The sequence below is a fragment of the Zonotrichia leucophrys genome, chromosome 13 (assembly GCF_028769735.1).
Source record: "Zonotrichia leucophrys gambelii isolate GWCS_2022_RI chromosome 13, RI_Zleu_2.0, whole genome shotgun sequence".
In the NCBI taxonomy this organism is placed as follows: Eukaryota; Metazoa; Chordata; class Aves; order Passeriformes; family Passerellidae; genus Zonotrichia; species Zonotrichia leucophrys.
Window position 1 is genome coordinate 8,514,319 of NC_088183.1, and position 19,481 is coordinate 8,533,799.

Genomic DNA, 19,481 nt, shown 5'->3' on the forward strand with positions numbered 1-19,481 from the left:
GCAACAATTATCATGTGTTTTCTTTAGTTAAAGGCACAGGTGAGTTGAAAAAAGTAACAACTTGATTCTTTAATAAAAGAATCTTGCCAGTGAGGCAAGAACATTTTTGGTATACTCTACAAGAGTGCAAATATTTGATGATTTTTGGGAAAAAACCCACAAGTTTTCTATGGTTTCTTACTCAATACAACTTTAGTCAGAAGAGTTTTGTATAATATTAGAAATAGATTTCTCAGCACACTCTTTTCATATGAAACTGTTGCAATAGCAAAATGCAAAGTTAATCATGATGAATGGCAAGAAGTTCAGAACCTTCTGATAAATGCCTTTTAAAAGAACCAAGTGTAAGATTTCTTGGTTCTGAAGCTGTGGGTTTCCTCTGGTTCTGAGCTGTGCTTAACCAAAAACCTACAACAGCACTTTGTACAGGTTTAATGTGCATTGATAATAACAGACTAGAGACATCCCCAGTCCCCTTTTTCCCTCTCATTTTTTTTGCTTTGCATGTTAATCTGGCATAATTAATTGCAATTGGGAGTGCTGTCAGTATTTTATGAGCTGCAGATTTATGGAGTGGATAAGATGTTGATTATTAAGTTTATTAAGAAGGTCCTCCTGATAACTGAGTGCTAGACATTGCTGGGGCTTTAGGGGTTTATGGCTGGGCTTTGGGTTTTTTTTAAATAAAGGTGGGGAAAAGATAAGAGCACAGAAATAGAAATTGTGAATATTTTCCAGTGAAGTTACAACTCAAAAGGGTCGGGAGATGTAATTGCAACTGTACAGATACATGGAGCAGAAATGTAGTGCATGCATTTCAAAACTATCTCAACAGCATAAGTGAGTAGGTAGCTGTGGAGTCTTTCTTTTGTTTTCTTTCATTTTATTTTCCTATCTGCACAGGTTATCTTTTCCTACACAATGCTGTTCTCCCACGAGCCTGGCAACATCCACATCCTTCTCATATTTGCCAATACAAGACCTGATTAATTTCAAAGTGAACTTCAAGAGTCCCTAAATGGAGAAAGACCAAAGCCATGGGTGCATTTTACAGAAAAGGAGGTGCTGACAGTGTCAACACAGAATGCAGAATCCTGCAGAGCTGGCTGCTGCCCTTGATCCTTAGAGGTTAATACTCTCTCCCCCAAATTCAAGACAAAAACTCTCAGTAGGAAAAGACTTCCCCTCCTCACAGCTCAGGCTGGTAAAACTAACTTCATTGCCCAAAGATGTGGGATGGAAGTCCTGCATCAGGCACCTTTAAATGTTTCTCAAAGACATCATCTGGGATGCTTAGAAAAGAGAGAAGCAGAAGCCACAGCGAGCTCTCTGTGGTCCTTGCCAAAATGGTCAGTGCCCTCAGGTGTTTCAATCAAATAACATCCTCAGCTGATTGCACAGGTTTGAGACTGAAAGATGGTGAAAAATCTACTCCTAATCAGTGCTCCCACTTCTTGCAGTCCTGTGAGGGGTTGGCAGAGGGAGAACTTGGGGCAAATCATCCCTGTGCCATCCTCCCATGTGTGCTGTTCAGAGAGCCCTGGCCTGCCTCCCACCATCACCCCTCCAAGCAGAGGGGTTCCTCCAGGGTTGAACTCCCAGAGACACGGCAGGGGAGGCAGGGTGGCATTATTTGGTAATTGCATGATTAGGTGGTGATCCCTGCATCCAGGTAAGGCAAAGGAGGGGAGTTGCACCAGTGGGGAAGGACATGGAAGGTCATGCACCTGGACAGCCTGTGTGACTGGAGCTGTATGGGAGGCACAGGGAGCATCCCAGGGGGATGACTGGGGGAGGAACATCTGCTGTTACCTCTCAGAATGGGGTGCAGAATGACACCCCTGTGCTCCTGGATGCAGCTTGAAGTTGTTCTGGCAGCTCTCCTCTGCCACGCAAGGGAGGGGAGTGATTGAACTGACTGATAATTTTGCATGCTGGTTTCACTCTCCTTTCCCTCCTCGCCTAGCACATGCATACACACAGCCCTTCTTCCTAAAGGGTCTCCTAGGTACGGGATCAAACACTCCCAGCCTGGGCATGGCAGAGGGAGAGAAGCGGCTCCAGCCCCTCCCGGAGCGGGGCAGCACAGCGGAGTGAGCAGAGCCCGGCATGCGAGGGGAAAGCCCCCTTGGAGCCCCCAGGCAGCCCTGCCCTCCCCGGCAAGGCTCCCTCGCCCCGCCTGCTCCGGGGCAGCCCCTGCCAGCGCTCCGGGCTTGAGAAGGGGGCGCGCCCACGGCAGCATCGAATCCACACCCCCGGGAGGACAGCGGCGTGCCAACAGGGGGAGGGAAGACGGGCAGGACAACGCCACTCTCATGCCAACCTCGCAGCCGGCTCTTCCTGCAGGAGGCGAACCGCGGGCGCTCCCGGGGAGCCGAGCCCCGGCAGAGCCGAGGCTGGGATGAGGATGAGCGGCTGGGGCGGCGGCTGCAGCACCGCGGACAGCGGCAGCACCGAGCGGCACCGCGGACAGCGCCCCGCGGCCACGGCCGCCCGCTGAACGGAGCCCGCCCGACGCGCTCATGTAAGAGGCTGAGCGGGGATGGAGGGATGGGTGGGTGGATGGATGGTGCCCCTGCCCCTCTCCTCTCTGCTCCTGGCTCCAATGCCGCTCCTCACTTAGGCACTGGGAAGTTTTGTGGGGTTTGGAGAGGTCGCCGGGTGACACGGTCTCCTGCGAGCTTGAGGATGGGCTGTGGGAGTGGGGAGGCTTGGCTGGGTGTGATAAAATTGATTTTTATATCAATCAGTTTGGTTTGGCTTTTCACCAGTGGTTTGGCTTTTCACAAGTGGTTTGGCTTTTCATGAGTGTTTTGCCTTTTCACCCTTGGAATTTGTTCTTGCTGTCAGTGTAACACAAAGGGTTTGTTGTTTGCTAGCATGCACATGGTTTGGAGGCACGCTGTTGTCTTCTTTGGTAGCTGGGTGAAATGGTCAAGAGTTTGTTTTTCGTTAAAACAGTTTGGGCAAGGTGAAAAATAAAAAGAAAAAGTGAAAGGGGATGCTGTATCCTGCGTGTATCATGCCTGTTGCAGCTTGCAAGGGCTAATGGTTGTCAGGGGTCCTTCTCTGCACGTTGTTTCCTGTCTTGAGATAACTATGAAGTGAGCATTGAAAAGGGTGCATCAGCAGGGGAAAATGACATGCAGCCAGAACAGAGATTACTAGTTCTTTTCAAAGCTTTTCTTGCTCTTTTTAATGGAACTGCTTGTTGAAAATCAGCGTTACACTGCCCCCTGCTTGAACAATTAGAGATTTTTCGTTTCTCTCATCACTAGTAAAAATTTATGAATGAACAGGTATATCTCTGTTGTGTTCTCTAGTGTGATCCAAGCCTGAGTTTTGAAGCGCTTCAACAGTGACAGTGAATTAATCTTAGTTCCTAAAGCTAGATTTAAAATAAAAAAGTAGAACTCATTCTTCTTGTGACAGTTCATTTGGTGGTCAAACACATTAATGAACAATGGGAGAGAATGTAAAAATAGCCTTAATTTTGGTACATCTATATCAAGTGTTCTGTGATAAATTTGTAATAATTAGCCAACTTCACAACCAGAGATTAAGGGGAAACAAGGAAGGAAGGGGAAAAAAGTAACCTAGTACTTGTTTTATAACACAAGAAGAATTTGAATAAAAGAGAAAAGAACCTTATTTGTCAGTCTCTTCTGCTGTAAAAGTCTTGTATTGGTGCACAACATTTCTATGGGATGGGGAAGAAAATGCTGATGATTAGTTTATAAGAAAGAGGAGGGTGAGACAGCTGAAAAGCAGCGGATGTTTTTTTCTGCAAGATAGCTGGTAGAAAACCAAATTCCATTTCCTTTTTGTTTTTCCAAACCACAAGACAGAGCTGCCTCCTTTCTAACAGAGAACAGGGAGGATTTGAAAATGTAGATGCTGTTAAAGATTTGGTGGTACATCCTAAATGTTTCTAGGCTATTGTCCTCAGACCTTTTGCTTCACGTCACAAAGATGTTAAAAGTGTTCATCTGTGTCATTGATCAGCAGTTTTTAATGGCACCAGAGGCCTGGTTTATCTTCCTGAACATTCTTGTGCTGCCATTCCCTAAAAAGATTTGCAAAGGTGTGGTTTTGCTGACTGCTCCATGATGAGAGAGACCTATTTCCAAATTTTTCTTTTATTTGTATGAGCAGTGGGAATGATGGGGAGGGGATCTGGTTTGTAGGGCTACTCTGCAAATGAATTAATATCTGCCTGCATGGGCTAAACATTTCTATTAATTACATCAAAAAATCTATTAATGAAAAACCTAATAATACATCCTGGACATGTACTCAACTTTACATGTAGGAGAATGACCACATTGCTGACAGTATTGAACTGGGGTTTTCAATGTTGGTCACAATCCAAGAATAAATAAAGTGGCACATCAGCTTTTCAAAGCATAGAAAACTTCAGAATAAGCTGCTGCCAATCAAGGCAGCATCCCAAATTTTAATGAGTCTGTTTACATAGTAAATCATCAATATGTGAAAAAGGATACTTAAAATTTTTGTCTTACAGGGAAAAAGCTTGACTTAAGGTATGATTTAGAAGGCTGATTAAGATTTTGGAGAAGAAGGGGGTATCAGAGGACTCTGTCAATATGAGTCTGTGAAGCATCTGGAATGCCAGAGTAGCCTGTTGTATACAGGATAATAAATGTATGCAGTTGTGTTCAGTGTGTTCCTTGACTGAAGTCTGGAGTATGCTTCAAAATAAGTTGCAATTTTTAATTAAAAGATAAAACATTCTACTATTTTTAGTCTAAAAAATTTGAATCATTCTTTTAAATTGATTGACTTTTATATCAGTTTTTGTTTGCTTTTAGAACCCAACTTTGTTCTATTTTGCTCATGTTTATAGCATGTCTTGGCTGGCCAGGTTTTCTGTGTGGAACCAAGGGTTAACAGAGAAAAATGGTCCTTTGATATATAAGAGCTGTGTCAATTCCAAAGAGGCCTCAGGGAGTCTGCAGCCTTTATGTGCCCTGATTCTTTTCAGAAGTATTGATGTAAGTAGAAAGAAAAATAATAAGTAAAGTGTCAATTTGACAGTTTCTGAGGCTCCGTAGGAACTGAGGGCAGTACTTTCAAAATGGCTTTCAGAAACTGAAATTTTCTTTTCAACAAGGCAGAGTTAACGTCTCATCAAAGCCTGCTCTGATGGGTGCTACAGAGCTTATAGAGCACAGTAAAAGCTGCATATCCAAAGTCTCTTCTGTAGTTTCTGGACCAAGGGGGCATTGAAAGGGCACAGGGAGACTCCTGCCAGCCTCTCCCCACTTAGTGAAGGCAAACCCAAAGTGTAGGCAGAGACCAAGTGTCCCTAAAGCTGCCTTTGTAAATGTCCTGCTCAATTTCTAGGCTTAAAGACAGGTAAAGGTTGACATCACCTGAGAATTCCAGAATTGGTGCAGTTCCTAATACCTATTGATTTCAATACCTTCCACAGACTTTGGATGTTTTGAAATCTCAAGCAGGTACTATTCAGCCTCTCCTACACACTTTTAAAGCTCTGGTTCAAAGCCATGTGTAAAAACTTCAATTCAGCCTTTTAAGGCACTTGGGTCTTTGAACATTTTCTCCGAGCCCCAGCTCCAGGTGGTGGCCCTGCCCTTCCATAGGTTTTTGTGTGGGACTAGAGAGGCAGCAGAGGGTGTTGAATGGCAGAGTCTGGAGCCCTGTGGAAAGGAAGGTCAAGGAGAGGCCATTTGCTGGCATAAGCTCCATGTGAAGCAGCTCAACTCCTTTGTTATGCCCACCCTGTCCTCCATGTCAGCACTCGGATCAGTTAAGAGAGTGTGGCTGCAAAAAAAACCAGGAGAGTTTCAGCTTCAGTGTGGTTCTAATGCATCCACATTAAGAACGAATCTCATGTTATGCCATGTTTCCCTCTCAGACACTGAGTGCCTCAGCACCATCAGAGCCAATTGCAAGTCCCTGCTCTCAGTCACTTTAATTAGAAACTGAAATGCTCCCAGAGGAAGATTTGTTACCAGCTAAATCACCTTTCAGAAAGAGCTATTCTTCTCCACTCCCCACAGGAGTCCAAATATCTTGTGGCTCCCTCAGCCATGGAAAGCTGGATGTGCTTTGCTGCAAGCAGTACTCAGGCTCTGAAATTTTTAATTTTCTTTTCCTGGACCATTTTCTCTCCAAGAGCACTGCATGCATTGGCATCTTTTCCTAGAAAAACACAGTATTTAACTGCAGTGCCTGATGAGTTTGATCACTAGCTGTCTCAATAAAATATGCAAATACAGAGTCATTTCAATCCAAAGCACCTTTGAAGAAGAACGATAAGATAAATGCAATCAAGTCACAATTACTTTTATTAAGTGAGCACATTACACAGGCTCAGTAAATATGATTAGTTCTAAATGTGCCTGCACACAGCTGAAAAGCAGAACAGAACAAGGTGTTGAGTACAGTCGTGACATTGCAGGAGGGTTCAGTTTCCAAGAGCTTCAGCTATTGCATCCTTTGCTCTTTGCACTACTGCTTCTCTTGTCATGATTCAATGCTCAGGTCAAGCATAATTATAACTTTTTTTCAGAAGGGGGTTTGGCAGCTGAGCATGTCTAATGAAATTATTCAAAGTTAAAAGTGTAATTTTTTATTCATCTCTACTTCTCTATAAAGATGATAAAGTGTGATAGCTGAGATATTGATCTTCTCTGCTGATGAGCAAGGGATTGGGGGGGTCATAATTCACGTGAGGTGAAGCCCTCTGGCTGATGGTGCTCTTGCCCTTGGCTGCAGGGAGTGGAGATCAGCTCTGTGCTGTAGGGACAACCCTGCAGAACGTTTATGGCAAGATAAATATTGGATGGTCGTTATCTCTGTGAAGAGCAGGTGTTCTTTCCTGTTTCCTCTTTTTCTGATGCAATTTCTGTTGTTAGAAACTGTGTATGAAACCAGTGTTCTCTCTGAATTGAAGAAAGTGAAATGAAGGTCCTCTTTTTCTGGCATGTTTTCACATATACAACAAACAGGTGTGAATTAGCTCTAGGCCAAACTCTAACCTCTTTTTCAGGCAAAAATCTTAACTAGGCCAACAGTAATATTTTGTGGTTTATGTTTACTTTGGGTGTGATTATAAGACTATCTGTCCCATCTATCTGGGTTGTCCTTTAGAGGCAAAAACATACCTGAAAAGTTTTTCAAACAAAAAAAAATGTAAAGTATCAAGAACTGTATTTCTACATCAGGAAAAATATCTAATAGATTTCTCACTGTTGGAAATTATACATATTTCTGAGTTGCTTCCAGTACTGATACTATAACAACAAATATAAGATTGCCAATGTCTTACCATACATGGGTTTTGAATATCAAAAAAGACAAGTGGAATTCCTCCAGCTTGAAACAGCTAATAAAATCAACTGTCCTAAAATATTCAGGCATGTTCAATCCTGCTGCACTCGTGGGTGATCACTGAGCACCTACCTGGGCTGGACTGGTTTCCCCTTGATCCCAGCAATGATGGCTTAAATCATCACTAGCTCATCCTTTCAAGTTGCTTAACATTTTAAGAGATTTACTTCAACACTCAGGAACTCCCAAGGCTGTAAATTTTTAAAATTGCTTTCTAGTTCTATAACTCCCCACTTAACAAAGTCACAACTCAGAAGTGTTTGCATGTGCCGTCCTTGCTTGAACTCAGCAAGGTTCCACTACATGTTCAAAATGTAAATGCTGTCCTGAATAGCTAAGGACAGGAGCTCCAGTTTAAAAAAGCATTTGTGCATATGGTTAAACACTTCTTTTTAACCACATGTTACTCGTCCTGGCCTTGCTGGAACTGCTTCTGAGATGAAAGCTAATTGCTGAGGGAAATATCTGTGTGTATGCATATATGTTTCCAAAATTTGGACTCCACTGAAATCAGTGAAACCTATAATGTTGACTTCAAAGGGTCCCAAATTTTACCCCAGGCATTTTTTTGGCTTTAGAGAACTCTATATTTCTGTCAAATATGTTAGTTGCATACTTTATTTATTTAGTTGTTATTGTTTTCTCTTATAATAAATTTCATGCAGTCTAGGGAATTCATTTACTTAACCATATTGCCTTCATTATTCTTGTATACCTCATCTCTGTGTGCTTCTTCAACTTCAAACCATGCTGGAAGGAAATAGTTTTGAGATTCATACAGCACTTTATCTCTCAGTGGAGCCTGGGATGATATGTTCAGTTCCTACTAGCTTTTATTAAGATGTTACAGTTATGCATCAAAGCTTAGGGGGAGAGGTTCTCAATTATGAATCTGTTTCAACCTTGATTGATTCCCTAGGATTTGTTTAAATTTTAATGTAACTCTTAAGAAAATGCTGTAAAATTTGTTTGAAAGTCTTCAGTCCATATCAGCACAAAAATGATGAATTAAAATGATAGATACATATGTATATGTTAGTTCCATAAGAACAGCAACCTTGAGAATTTCAGTGTCCTGGACCTTTAGATATTTTGGGTTTCTGATACTTTGTGTTTTGCCAGGTTCTTGCTGGTTCCTTTACTCCTTTGTTACCTACTCTTGAAGGCAATGGACCTTCTCCACTTTGTCTCCTGGCACAGTTCCCTCTCATCCTCACTGCAGAACTTTCCAACTTCTGTAGTATTTTTTCAGAGCAACACATGAACTTTTCACTGACTGAAGGTCAGCACTGACTTGGAGAACAGATGGAGTGCGGAAGGATGAACCTTTGCCACCCACTGAGCATTAACACCTGCTTATTTTTTACATCTGTCCACTGCAGCTCAGAGGCTCCTGAAGATTTTCCCCAAGTGATTTAGGACTTTCTATTGGGCTGAGTGCAAATGCTGCCTGTGAAAGAGGTGTTGTTTTTACCTTTTTAATCAGGCTGGACATTCTGTGGGCTTTGGATGGCAATTAACTCCACATGCTTAGACTCTAAAAGGCACTGTGAGTGTGCTGAAATGCTGCTGCAATAAAATTTTTTAAAAGAGCAACATTGAGACAGCTCTGAATGCAAAATGTGAATGTTTTAAAGGCACAGATACATTTAGGATTTATGTTTATTTCATACAAAAGTGCATTTTTTCATCCATGAGACAAACTGCACATAACATTGCTTTCTTTGGGACTTCCAGAGAAGGTGGAATAAGGATAGTTTATCATCTCACCAGCTTCAAGTGAAGAGCATTTCAGCCACATAATCAGTGAGGAAATTTATGACCCTTTTTCTCCTGCCCTCTATGATGAGAGACCTGTGTCTTGTATTTCTGCAATAGCTCTCTAAAACATGCTTACTGGGGACTGATGTGATATATGCGGAGTTATTCCTGTGTTTTCCCAGAGTCTCCCCTGGATCTGGGTACTTGTATTTGAAGTAGTGGCTGACTGTATTTCAGTAAGAAATTAGACAGTTCATTATTAAACTCTCTAGATCAGGAAACAGAGAAATGGTATTATGTACCTTGAAAAATAGAAGGGAATTAATAGATGGTTTGCTTGTACCAACTGAATCTTATCAGAACATGCAATATAATTATCCTTGTTACCATGTGCTTAAAATTAGAAGCATATAAACTTTATGGAACATGGTTTATTGGCCTGATCCTAGGTCTATTGCCAAGGGAGAGTCCTGCTAACTTTCTTTAGGGCTTGTGCCCTCAAGGACAAATTCAAGAAGAGTACTTCAGAGAAATATTGTCTTATGTACATTATTCCTAAATACGATGTAAACAATACAAATGGAAAATTATATATATTATAAATTATAAGAATATAATATATAAAATTATATATTTTATATATATAGAATAGAATAGAATATCACATATCATATCATATCTAAAATAATATCCTATATAAAATAATATGTAATAAATAAAATTATATATATTATAAAATTATGCATTTCTTTTCCTATTTATGAAGTCAAGGATGTGCTAAGCATCCATGTTGCAATCAGGAAGGGTTAGCAAATCACTTGTCTTTTGTTCAGAAGCTAATCTTTGTTCCACATATATCCTAAATGATTTTAAGTAACTGGCTCAGGCCACAGAAAGCTAGCTAGATGTGGTCATAATGACACATTTCCAACCTTATTTCAGGTTCTGTGAAATCATGGCTGTGCTAGGATATAACCAACGTTCCTCTGTGGTTTTCTGCAGGTTGAGACACAGCAATTCTAAAGACATGCATCGGAGGCACGCCACCCTTCGGGAGAAGGGCCGGCGCCAGGCCATCCGGGGCCCTGCCTACATGTTCAACGAGAAAGGCACCAGCCTGACTGCAGAGGAGGAGCATTTCCTGGACTCTGCAGAGTATGGCAACATTCCCGTCGTGCGGAAAATGCTGGAGGAATCCAAAACCTTGAACTTCAATTGCGTCGATTACATGGGACAGAACGCCCTCCAGCTGGCTGTGGGGAATGAGCACCTGGAAGTGACAGAGCTGCTCCTCAAGAAGGAGAACCTGGCCCGAGTTGGGGATGCCCTTCTGCTGGCCATCAGCAAAGGGTACGTGCGCATCGTGGAGGCGATCCTGAACCACCCGGCCTTCGCGCAGGGACAGCGCCTCACGCTCAGCCCCCTGGAGCAGGAGCTGAGGGACGATGACTTCTACGCCTACGACGAAGATGGAACTCGCTTCTCCCACGACATTACCCCCATCATCCTTGCTGCCCACTGCCAGGAGTATGAAATTGTTCACATCCTACTTCTCAAAGGTGCACGGATTGAAAGGCCGCATGACTATTTTTGCAAGTGCAATGAATGTATGGAAAAGCAGAGGAAAGACTCCTTTAGCCACTCTCGCTCAAGAATGAATGCCTACAAAGGATTAGCCAGTGCTGCTTATTTGTCTCTGTCCAGTGAAGACCCTGTCCTTACTGCTCTAGAGCTTAGCAATGAACTGGCCAGGCTAGCCAACATTGAAACTGAATTTAAGGTAACTCACCACTGTGCCTTTTTCCTTGGGCTGAGAGTGTTCAGGCTATTGAGTAGTTTACAAGTTTGATCAAATTTTGGGCTGCTGTTTGAGAGGTGGGGGAGTAAGACTGGCAAAAGTGCCAGATGTGTTAGCTATGCATAGATTCAGATCACTGTCAATCTCCAGTTAATAAATGCTTGGAACTGAACATTGCATATTACAGCAGAAGCTTAAGTTTCTGTGTTGCACACTGTGATTGCTTAGAATCTCTAGTTTGCAGCAGGAATAAAAATTAGATTGTTCAAAAAATGGAGACTCGTTTTTTGTAAGAAAGGTAAGTCTTTTAATTGAGCAATCTATTTTAGAGGCAGAGTTCTAGAGACTGTTTTAAGAATCCAGTACATCTAGTTCTGCTACAATGATAAAAGGGATTAATCAAGAAATTTTGGTTCTCTGTAAAATAATTTAAACTGCATTGCATCTTAATGGTTTGGTGCTGCATCTATACATGATGAATTGCATGAAAAAAGAAAAGAGAAACAATCAATAAATAGCTATGAAGTTTATCATCATGCCAAACATAAGAGTAGAGCTTGTGGAACACTCTTACAAGTTATTTGAAATTTCCATTATCATAATGAGCTTGTAAATGTCCACTGCCATTTGCAGTATTTCTGTATGTCATTTACATGATGTAAAGAGCATTGTCTTCCTTTCTAATATAAATTAGTCATTAAACCCCTCATTTTCAGTGGCTCAGCCATCAACATTAGCCTTTTTTCTGACTTATGGCTATTGTGCAGCTACAATCAGGATCAGTGACTCTGGGGTAATAAATTCCACATTGTGAGTACACTGGGGCAGGATGCTCACCAGGAATCCATCATTTCTAATTAAGAAAACTATTCATGTGTTAAAGCATCTGTTTCAGGATTTGTAGCTCTGTACTACTAAGGACTGGGGAGATCATCCCCCTGCACCAGGCAATGGTGGGGCTGCCTTGAATCCCAGGTTCAGTTTTGAACCCTCACTCTAATAAAGATTTTGGGGTTCTAGAGCAGGTCCTGAGAAGGGCACAGAGCTGGGGAAGGGTCTGGAACAGAAGTCTGATGAGGAGCAGCTGAAGGAGATGGGGGCTGAGCCTGGAGAAAAGGGGGCTCGGGGGGCACCTTCTCAGTCTCTACAGCTCCCTGAAGGGGGCTGTAGCCAGGTGGGGCTTGGTCTTTTCTCCCAGATAACAAGCAACAGGAGAAACAGCCTCATGCTGTGTCAGGGGAGGTTCAGGCTGGATATCAGGGAAGATCTCTTCACAGAGAAGGGGGTCAAGCCCTGGAAGAGGCTTCCCAGAGAAGTGGCTGTGTCACCATCCCTGAAGGGATTTAAGAGATGTGTAGAAGTGTCACTTGGGGACATGGTTTAGTGGTGGCCTTGGCACTCTTGGGTTTAAAGCTGGATCTTAGAGGGTTTTTCTGACCTAAATGGGTCTATGAATCTGTGCTCTCCAATTTAAAAGTAAGAAGAAAACGTATTCTCAGGCTTTGTAATTGAAAAAATCGCAATCTGCTGAGATCTTCTGGGCAATAAAATCAGGGTAAAATTTTGCAATCTCTTTTTCCCCATGTGCATCAGAATGCAAGGACACAATAATTTGAAGGGAAAGTTTTATTTGGATTCAGTCTGACTGAAGCAACCTCCTTGGGCTCAGTGAATCCCAGTGCTTGAGTGAGGGTTGCTCCAGTGTGAAGGCACTGGAGGCTCATGCCCACACTTAACAACAATAATATCTCATTAATGCTCCAGCTTCTTTTCATAGACAGCTGTGTATTGAGAGGAGCATGAGCAGCCCCAAGCATTGCGTGTCTGTCAGTCCTGATAAGTGTCTGGCTGCAGAAAATAAATATATTTACTCTTCTGATATAAAAATACCAGAATCTTCTCTTGCACAAATCCTCCAGGAGCAAACCAACAATCCAGTATTGAAGAGCTCCATGGTGGTTATATCTCTGCACTAGCAAATAGATGGGAATAAATCAATACCCAAAAAACCCCCAAAACATTAGAAACCATTTGCCAAATGATGCATTTCCAGGTTTTCCAAGTTCATTGTCTTGTTGGAAGGGTCTGTGCAGCACACATCCATGAATGTTAGTGAAGTACCTACCCATACTATCAGTTTGCTTCAAAGATTTCACATTCCTTTGCTATATTAATTCTTCCAGAAATGAGAAAGCTCTCAAGATTCTAATCTATTCTCACTGTAGCAAAAAAAACCCAATACCCCTTGAGGTATGTACTTATGTAAAAATATTTATTCTTATTAACATAATCAGTGTGATGTGAAATAGGGTATTAATAAAACAGTGGGGGGTTTTTCACAGAATATGACAACTTAGGAATTTATTTTGAGGAAAGAACACAATTGCTGAAAATGTATTTAAGAAGTCCGCAAATGAAGAAAGTTTATGAAATTAGACAAGTTCTAGAGGGCTTTTTTTGTGACTAAAATAGAATTTTCCCAGAAACTTAAAATGTTTGATTCCTAAAGTTCTATAATTAAAATTGGTACTCAACAGATTTATAAAATTATCACTCAGGATTGTTTAAGAACATTATTTAAAAATTATGTGCGATTGCAGAAATGCAGTTTTCAGGAGGTACAAAGAGTCCTTGAAACAGAAAGACACAAAATTTTAATAATGTAGGTGGACAAATAGTAATTTAGTAACCTCTGAAGAAACTGCTAGCATGAGCTAATTAAAATATAAATGCAGTGCCTCTCTCCTGCTGCTTGCTGCCCCAAATCTCTTATGCAATAACACCTTTCAGTACATCAAAATGAGAAGCCAATACATGTGCTATTTTTTAAAGAACATTAAATGTTCTAAGCAAGTTGCCTCTTTGTACAGAGAAATGTGAAGCAAAACAGCCATGTGGACCACTTTAAAGAAGAAAACTTGTGTTACCTGTGGTAGGCCAATTTATCCATTCTCTAGTTTTTTACTGTGGCAGAAACTGAATAGATTTCTATCACCCTAAATTGCTAAGATTTGGTAATATGCTGCAAATCTGATGAAACAGGTTCGCAAAATTTTGTCAAAAAACAAGTTTTCTTGTTAATTGTAGAAAAAAAAATTGCTATGAAAGATGTAGTCCATTAGTCTAGAAATAAATAAGACCCCTTCCCCAAAGTAAAATGAAAAGTGTGGAACCAGTTGTTTCTATGAAAATACATATAGAAGTGGGGTGTATGGGAAACCCCTAAGAGATGAATTCCAGAAGAGAGAGAAGCAAACATCAGAGCCCCTGAGTATGTTTGCAGGTCTTTGAGCAATGATATTCTCCTCTAGTGGAGGCAGCCCAAGCTGAAAAATAATAAATTAAGTGGTTTGTCATATTTGTGTATCCCACTTGAAAGCTCAAAATTAAGAACCAGTTCATGACTTTCTCTCTCTTTCTAGTTTTAATCTTGTGTTTTAAAAAGCCAAACCAACATCCCATGGAGCAAAGGCAGTACAGAGTGGGGGCCTCATTTAGTCCAGTGGGGGCCTCATTTAGTCCAGTGGATAGGTCCCTTCTGCATTGGCCTTGGAAACACAGAGATAGAGAGGATCCCGTGTGGATTGAAGGGTTCCCTGTGACCCTGCCTCTGTAGAATGTAGGAAAATCTGGGTAGGAAACTGAGGGGCACCTCAATTTAAAATATCAAAACTACAATTAAAACAAATATAGGACAAAGTTAAAGTGCTTTGTCATTTTCCATGAAGGGAAGAAAACAGATATTAGGCTAATGATTTATATCTGAAGCTGTTTTGAGGGAGAAAGCATTTATTGTCAAACTAGCAGAGCTAGGTTCTCTCTAGTCCACACAGGAAGAATTCTCCTCTCTCATTCTCCCCTTTTTACTCAAAAAAGCCCCATCTCTGTACATTCCAATATCTTTAAAAGCTTGCAGATCTTGGACCTCAGTCATAAAGCAAATAATCCTTGTGCCATCTACAGAGGATTCTGTTTGTTTTGTTTTGTTCATATAAATAAGTCTGATGTCACTTGCAGTGTGAATAACAGGGCCAGGGTTTGTCCATCTAAAGCAGCATCACCCTTGAGCCAGGCTGATGAGAATTTCTCTCCTCTTTGGTCCAGAAAAATCCATCTCCCTCGTGGCAGCTTGGTGTGAGAGCATATGCAGGTGTCTGCACAGTTACCAGCTGTTCACAGCCAGGTGACTCATTTCCAAGACTGGAATATTAAAAGCAGTGTCAACAGAATTGTTTTTATATGTCTATCAAAAGCCTTAGGAGATTGAATTTCTAGCAAACAGCCTGCAGGAAATGCCTTTGCAACTGTCTTTAACAGCAGCATCAGCTTAATGCTACTGTCCACGATGTGGAAACTGAGTGAATCCCAGAATAATAGTTCTGTTTACTTTTCCTGAAGCAGTGACTGTGTACTCCTTTTTCTGGTGAGATCCCACTCCACAGCCAGCACTCTTTTACAGCCTTGCATGCTCTCAAATTAGACCACATGCTTGTGTGTGTCAGGAAGCATCCTTGTGATGAAGTAAATCAGGCAAATCATTCCATTTAGCAATCCAGACAAATCAAATTAGAGCCTTGCAAAGGAGGCTTAGAAAAGATCTCACCAACCATAAGCAGTAAATCAGAGCTCAGCTCCTCCTGACTAAAATGTTACTAAAAGCAAGATCAAAATCACCACCTGGAGGACATATGGTGTGTGGTCTTTGTTTACTGCTCCCACCAACATTGTCAGTGCAATTACTACAGCAGAACGTGTTTTGTTTCTCACTTATATGTTTCTTCCTGTCTCTCTTCCTTTACAACACTTTGTCTACAAGCTTTTGGGATTCAAAAGCAGGTCCTGGCAGTGAGCCTGCTCTCATGTGCAGGTGAGCATCAGGTGCAGGCTCAGGGACGGTGAGAGGCTGTGGATGGGAGGCTGGTGGGGCAGCAAGCCCAGTGTGGGGATGCTGCAGGGATGAGCCTGAGCTGCCTCTGCTTCCATTGGGCTGCAGTGATGCAGAGCAGCTGAGCCTCAAACCCCTCTGTTCTCATGATGCTGAAAGAGTGAAAAACAGCCCTTGAGACTCTGTGACTTGTTAGGATGATCTGGCTCTCCTCTTGCCTCAGTAAGTCAGCTCCAGCTTTTATTCTGCCTAACTATAAACTGTTAACTTCACAGGATATGCTTAACTTAAACTTTAAAGAGAAATGACTTAGTCCATTTTCTTGTTGTTTCTAGCTCCATGCAGCAGGGAGTTAAAAAATCATTATTAGACTCTTGGTGTTTTGAAATGAGTGATAAAAAGATGGAAAATGGCATAAAACATTGAAGAGTCTAATAGTAGGATGGGGAAATACTTTGAGAGAATGGAGGATAACAGTGACCTTGGAAAGAGAGAAAAGTACTTGAAAACCCTCAGACTGTAAACCAGCAAGGCTGCACTTATAAACTCTGCTTCCTACCCAGGCTGGACAGACTCTGGGGTTTGTTTGCTCTCAGGACTGACTGATGGGAGCTGTGCCTGCAACTCATCTCCCACTGAAAGCAGAAACTGGCGTGGGAACCTCTCTCATTAGCCTCATGAACATTCCTGTAAATCCATCACTTCATATTTCCGCTCTGACCCATTCTTTCTTCAGTGATCTTCTCATCTTTTCTTAATCTCTGCCCTCAACATATTCTCTGGCAGACATCTTGCTTCTGTTATGTTTGGGAATACTTTTTATGACTCATATTTATTATTTCAGCAAGCTGCTCTTAAAGGCTTTAGTGTGTTTATACGGCATTTGTTTAAGTTTTCATTTAATTTTTCAGACATTCTGTTCTTTTCTTTATTTTTCTTCCAGACAGGAGCTGCATTTTAAAGAGAGGGATTTTTAAAGCAGCTTTCTTTTCTTTTTCTTTATGTTTCACTTTGCTGGGTTTTAAGAAGAGAAGGCAGCAGGGAACTTCAGAAATTTGGTCTGGTAGGCAGAATGTACTCATTGCCTTTTATTACTGTTTTTATTTCTCTTGCACAGCTCTCAGTCTTACCTACTGCCTGTTTTGAAAATTAAGCATCCCAGTACAAATGAGTATAATAATATCACTACTCCCAAGTGATTTTTTTAATATTAATTTTTCTAGGTCAATATTTAGTGAGAATATAATTTTTTTCTTAGGGATGGAGTCAGGGATGTGGTTTGGTGGTTTTTAACTTTTAAAAAGAACTGATCCTTTTTCCCCCCTCTCACCTATAAGCCAATTTTCCCCACTGCCATGAAAACATGCACATTTAGAACCTATGATATTTTTATTTTAATTTTCATTGTGCAAAGCAAATGCATAAACAGGTACAACCAATTAAATACCCAGCTCATAGTACAGGAAAGAATCAAGTCCCAGTAAAGCAGGAAAACAAATTTCCTATTGTTACAAGTTTAACTTCTTGTTGGAACAAATTAGGTATTAAAATAAGAGAGGAAATTAGAAGTGATAATGGAAATAACCTGGGAGAAGGAGAATAGATTTAAGCCTTCTAGTGAAATCAGTGTTTGGCTCACTGAGTGGGATTCACTCTGTGCAGAAGGAACTCATTCTCTATGCAGTTCTTTTTCAGAGACAAATTCACTAATGATAGCTGCTTCACCAGCTTTGTCTTAATAGCTAATTAATTAATCGTGGTTACATTTTTCTAAGGATATGTAGCAGAAACTGTGGAAAAAGGATATATATAGTCTTTCTGCCCTTAGAACCCACCAAATCTGTGATTCTCATGTTGCTCTCTACGTATTTATAAACCAAGAAATATCCTTTATATTTTGAGAGTTGTTTTGGTGAGTGCTCTTTTTAGGTTCTGTGATTAAATAATTTTCTGCCTGGCATATTGCCCAAGGAAAATGGTTTTAAAATGTTGCATGAGAAGCAAATCTTCAAAGCTTTTCAGAGTGGTGTAGAGCCATTGCCAAAGCTGGGATGTCTGGAGCTGCCTTGAGAAACCCAGATTTGTATCTCTGTGTGTGAAGGTGTGTTAGCATCTGTCTGTGTCTGCTCACAGTCAAGCAGAGCAGTAGGTGCTGTGATTCACAGTGAAGGGTTTAACTCAGTCATCTACAACCCACACCTGTACCTGGGAAAATGAAGACCATTTTTCATGGAAGTTGTAACTCTGTTGGCAGCACAAGCCACTGAGCAGTCACATAAAATTGGATAATGTCCACTGCCCACAAGGTTATTTCACCCACCTTAGGAGGTGACATTGTTGTTAAAATCTCCCAGCTGAAAGAAAACCTCTTTAAAGTTCTCAAAATACTTTATAAGCAGGAAAAACTTTTCTCTACTTTCCTGGGGAACCAGCTCATTCTCCCTTTTGAAAGAGTGAAAAGGGAAAAAAGGTTCTTTCTACACATCAAAGCATAGACAATGCATCAGGGTAAGAAAATAGAATATTTGAATTAATGCCTCAAGGATTTTTCTCCCCTAAAAATAATCTCCAAAACTTGAAGGAAACTTTCAACATTTGAGGATGGCAAGACAGATGTAACCCTGGAAGTATCTGACTCTCCCAGACAGTGTAGCTGGAATACTTTTGTTCCCTGTGATGCTACTGCAAGTGAGATTTTTGGCAATGCCAATGTGCACACCATCAGTGCAATGTTTATTGCCCTTTACAGCTCCCTGGGAAGTCGTTTTTAGTCCTACTCAGTTAAGGATGAGCAACATTGCAACTGCAGCACTCACATCTTACTGCTTCCAGCTTGATTGAACACGTCCCTGGAGCAGGATTTTAGTTTAGGTGAGCAACAGACATGATCATAAAAATATAAAATAACATGGAATTCTCTTATGATCATTAATGGGAGAAAACATCTGGGAAGCAGAGAGCAATAGAATAGTGTCACATAAGGAAGTAGCACAGCAGTTGCCTCACCACTGCCAAGCAATTCAGAAGCATTTTTAACATATAAAGCTTTTAAGCCAATCACTGAGATGCTTTAGCCAGGTAGAGAAATAAGTGTAAAATCTGGAACCAGCTGAAATGGCTTTAAGGTAATTTTCCTCCTGGGATTTCAATGTTTTCTTAAAAATAAGCAGCCCATCCTCCAACAAGAGCCCATTTCTGAGGAGCTGGAAAATCCCTATAAGAATAGTTTAGAAATACTTCAAAAATTTAAATGTAAAAAGTTCAGCTTACCACAATCTTATTATTGTTACATGATGATCTTTATAACAGCTTTAACATGGGAGGAAAACTCAGTCGCTGGCAAAATCATGACCCACTTGACCATCATCTTCAGATTTGTTGAAGCCATGATTTTTTCCTCATCCTTTGAAAGAATGACATGCAATGAAGCATTGAGGTGACCAGCAGGTCTGATCCAAGGCTGAAACCTGCTCATGGATTCCTCTCTTTATACAAATGAGGAGTAGCAACTCACATCTTGGATCCATCACAGCAAGGCGTGATGGGCTGGTGTATCAGTAGGTGGGATTGATCCCTAGCACAGTCTCTCCCAAAGATCTGGATTCTCCCACAGGATGAACCTTTGTCTCTCCAGCCTCTAAATAAAGGTGAGACAAA

General features: G+C 41.2%; 1 protein-coding gene across 8 annotated transcripts in view; it reads left to right on the plus strand.

Moving 5' to 3' along the window:
- The first annotated feature begins 1,879 nt into the window (after positions 1–1,879).
- The window catches only part of TRPC7 (transient receptor potential cation channel subfamily C member 7), a 71,928-nt gene continuing 54,326 nt past the window's right edge, over positions 1,880–19,481 (plus strand). For all 8 annotated transcript variants that reach the window (XM_064725152.1, XM_064725154.1, XM_064725156.1 and 5 more), the window contains exons 1-2: positions 1,880–2,524; positions 10,144–10,921. In XM_064725152.1, coding sequence (XP_064581222.1) covers positions 2,523–2,524; positions 10,144–10,921 — 780 coding nt within the window. In that variant the 5' untranslated portion in view covers positions 1,880–2,522. The remainder of the gene's footprint in view (positions 2,525–10,143; positions 10,922–19,481) is intronic.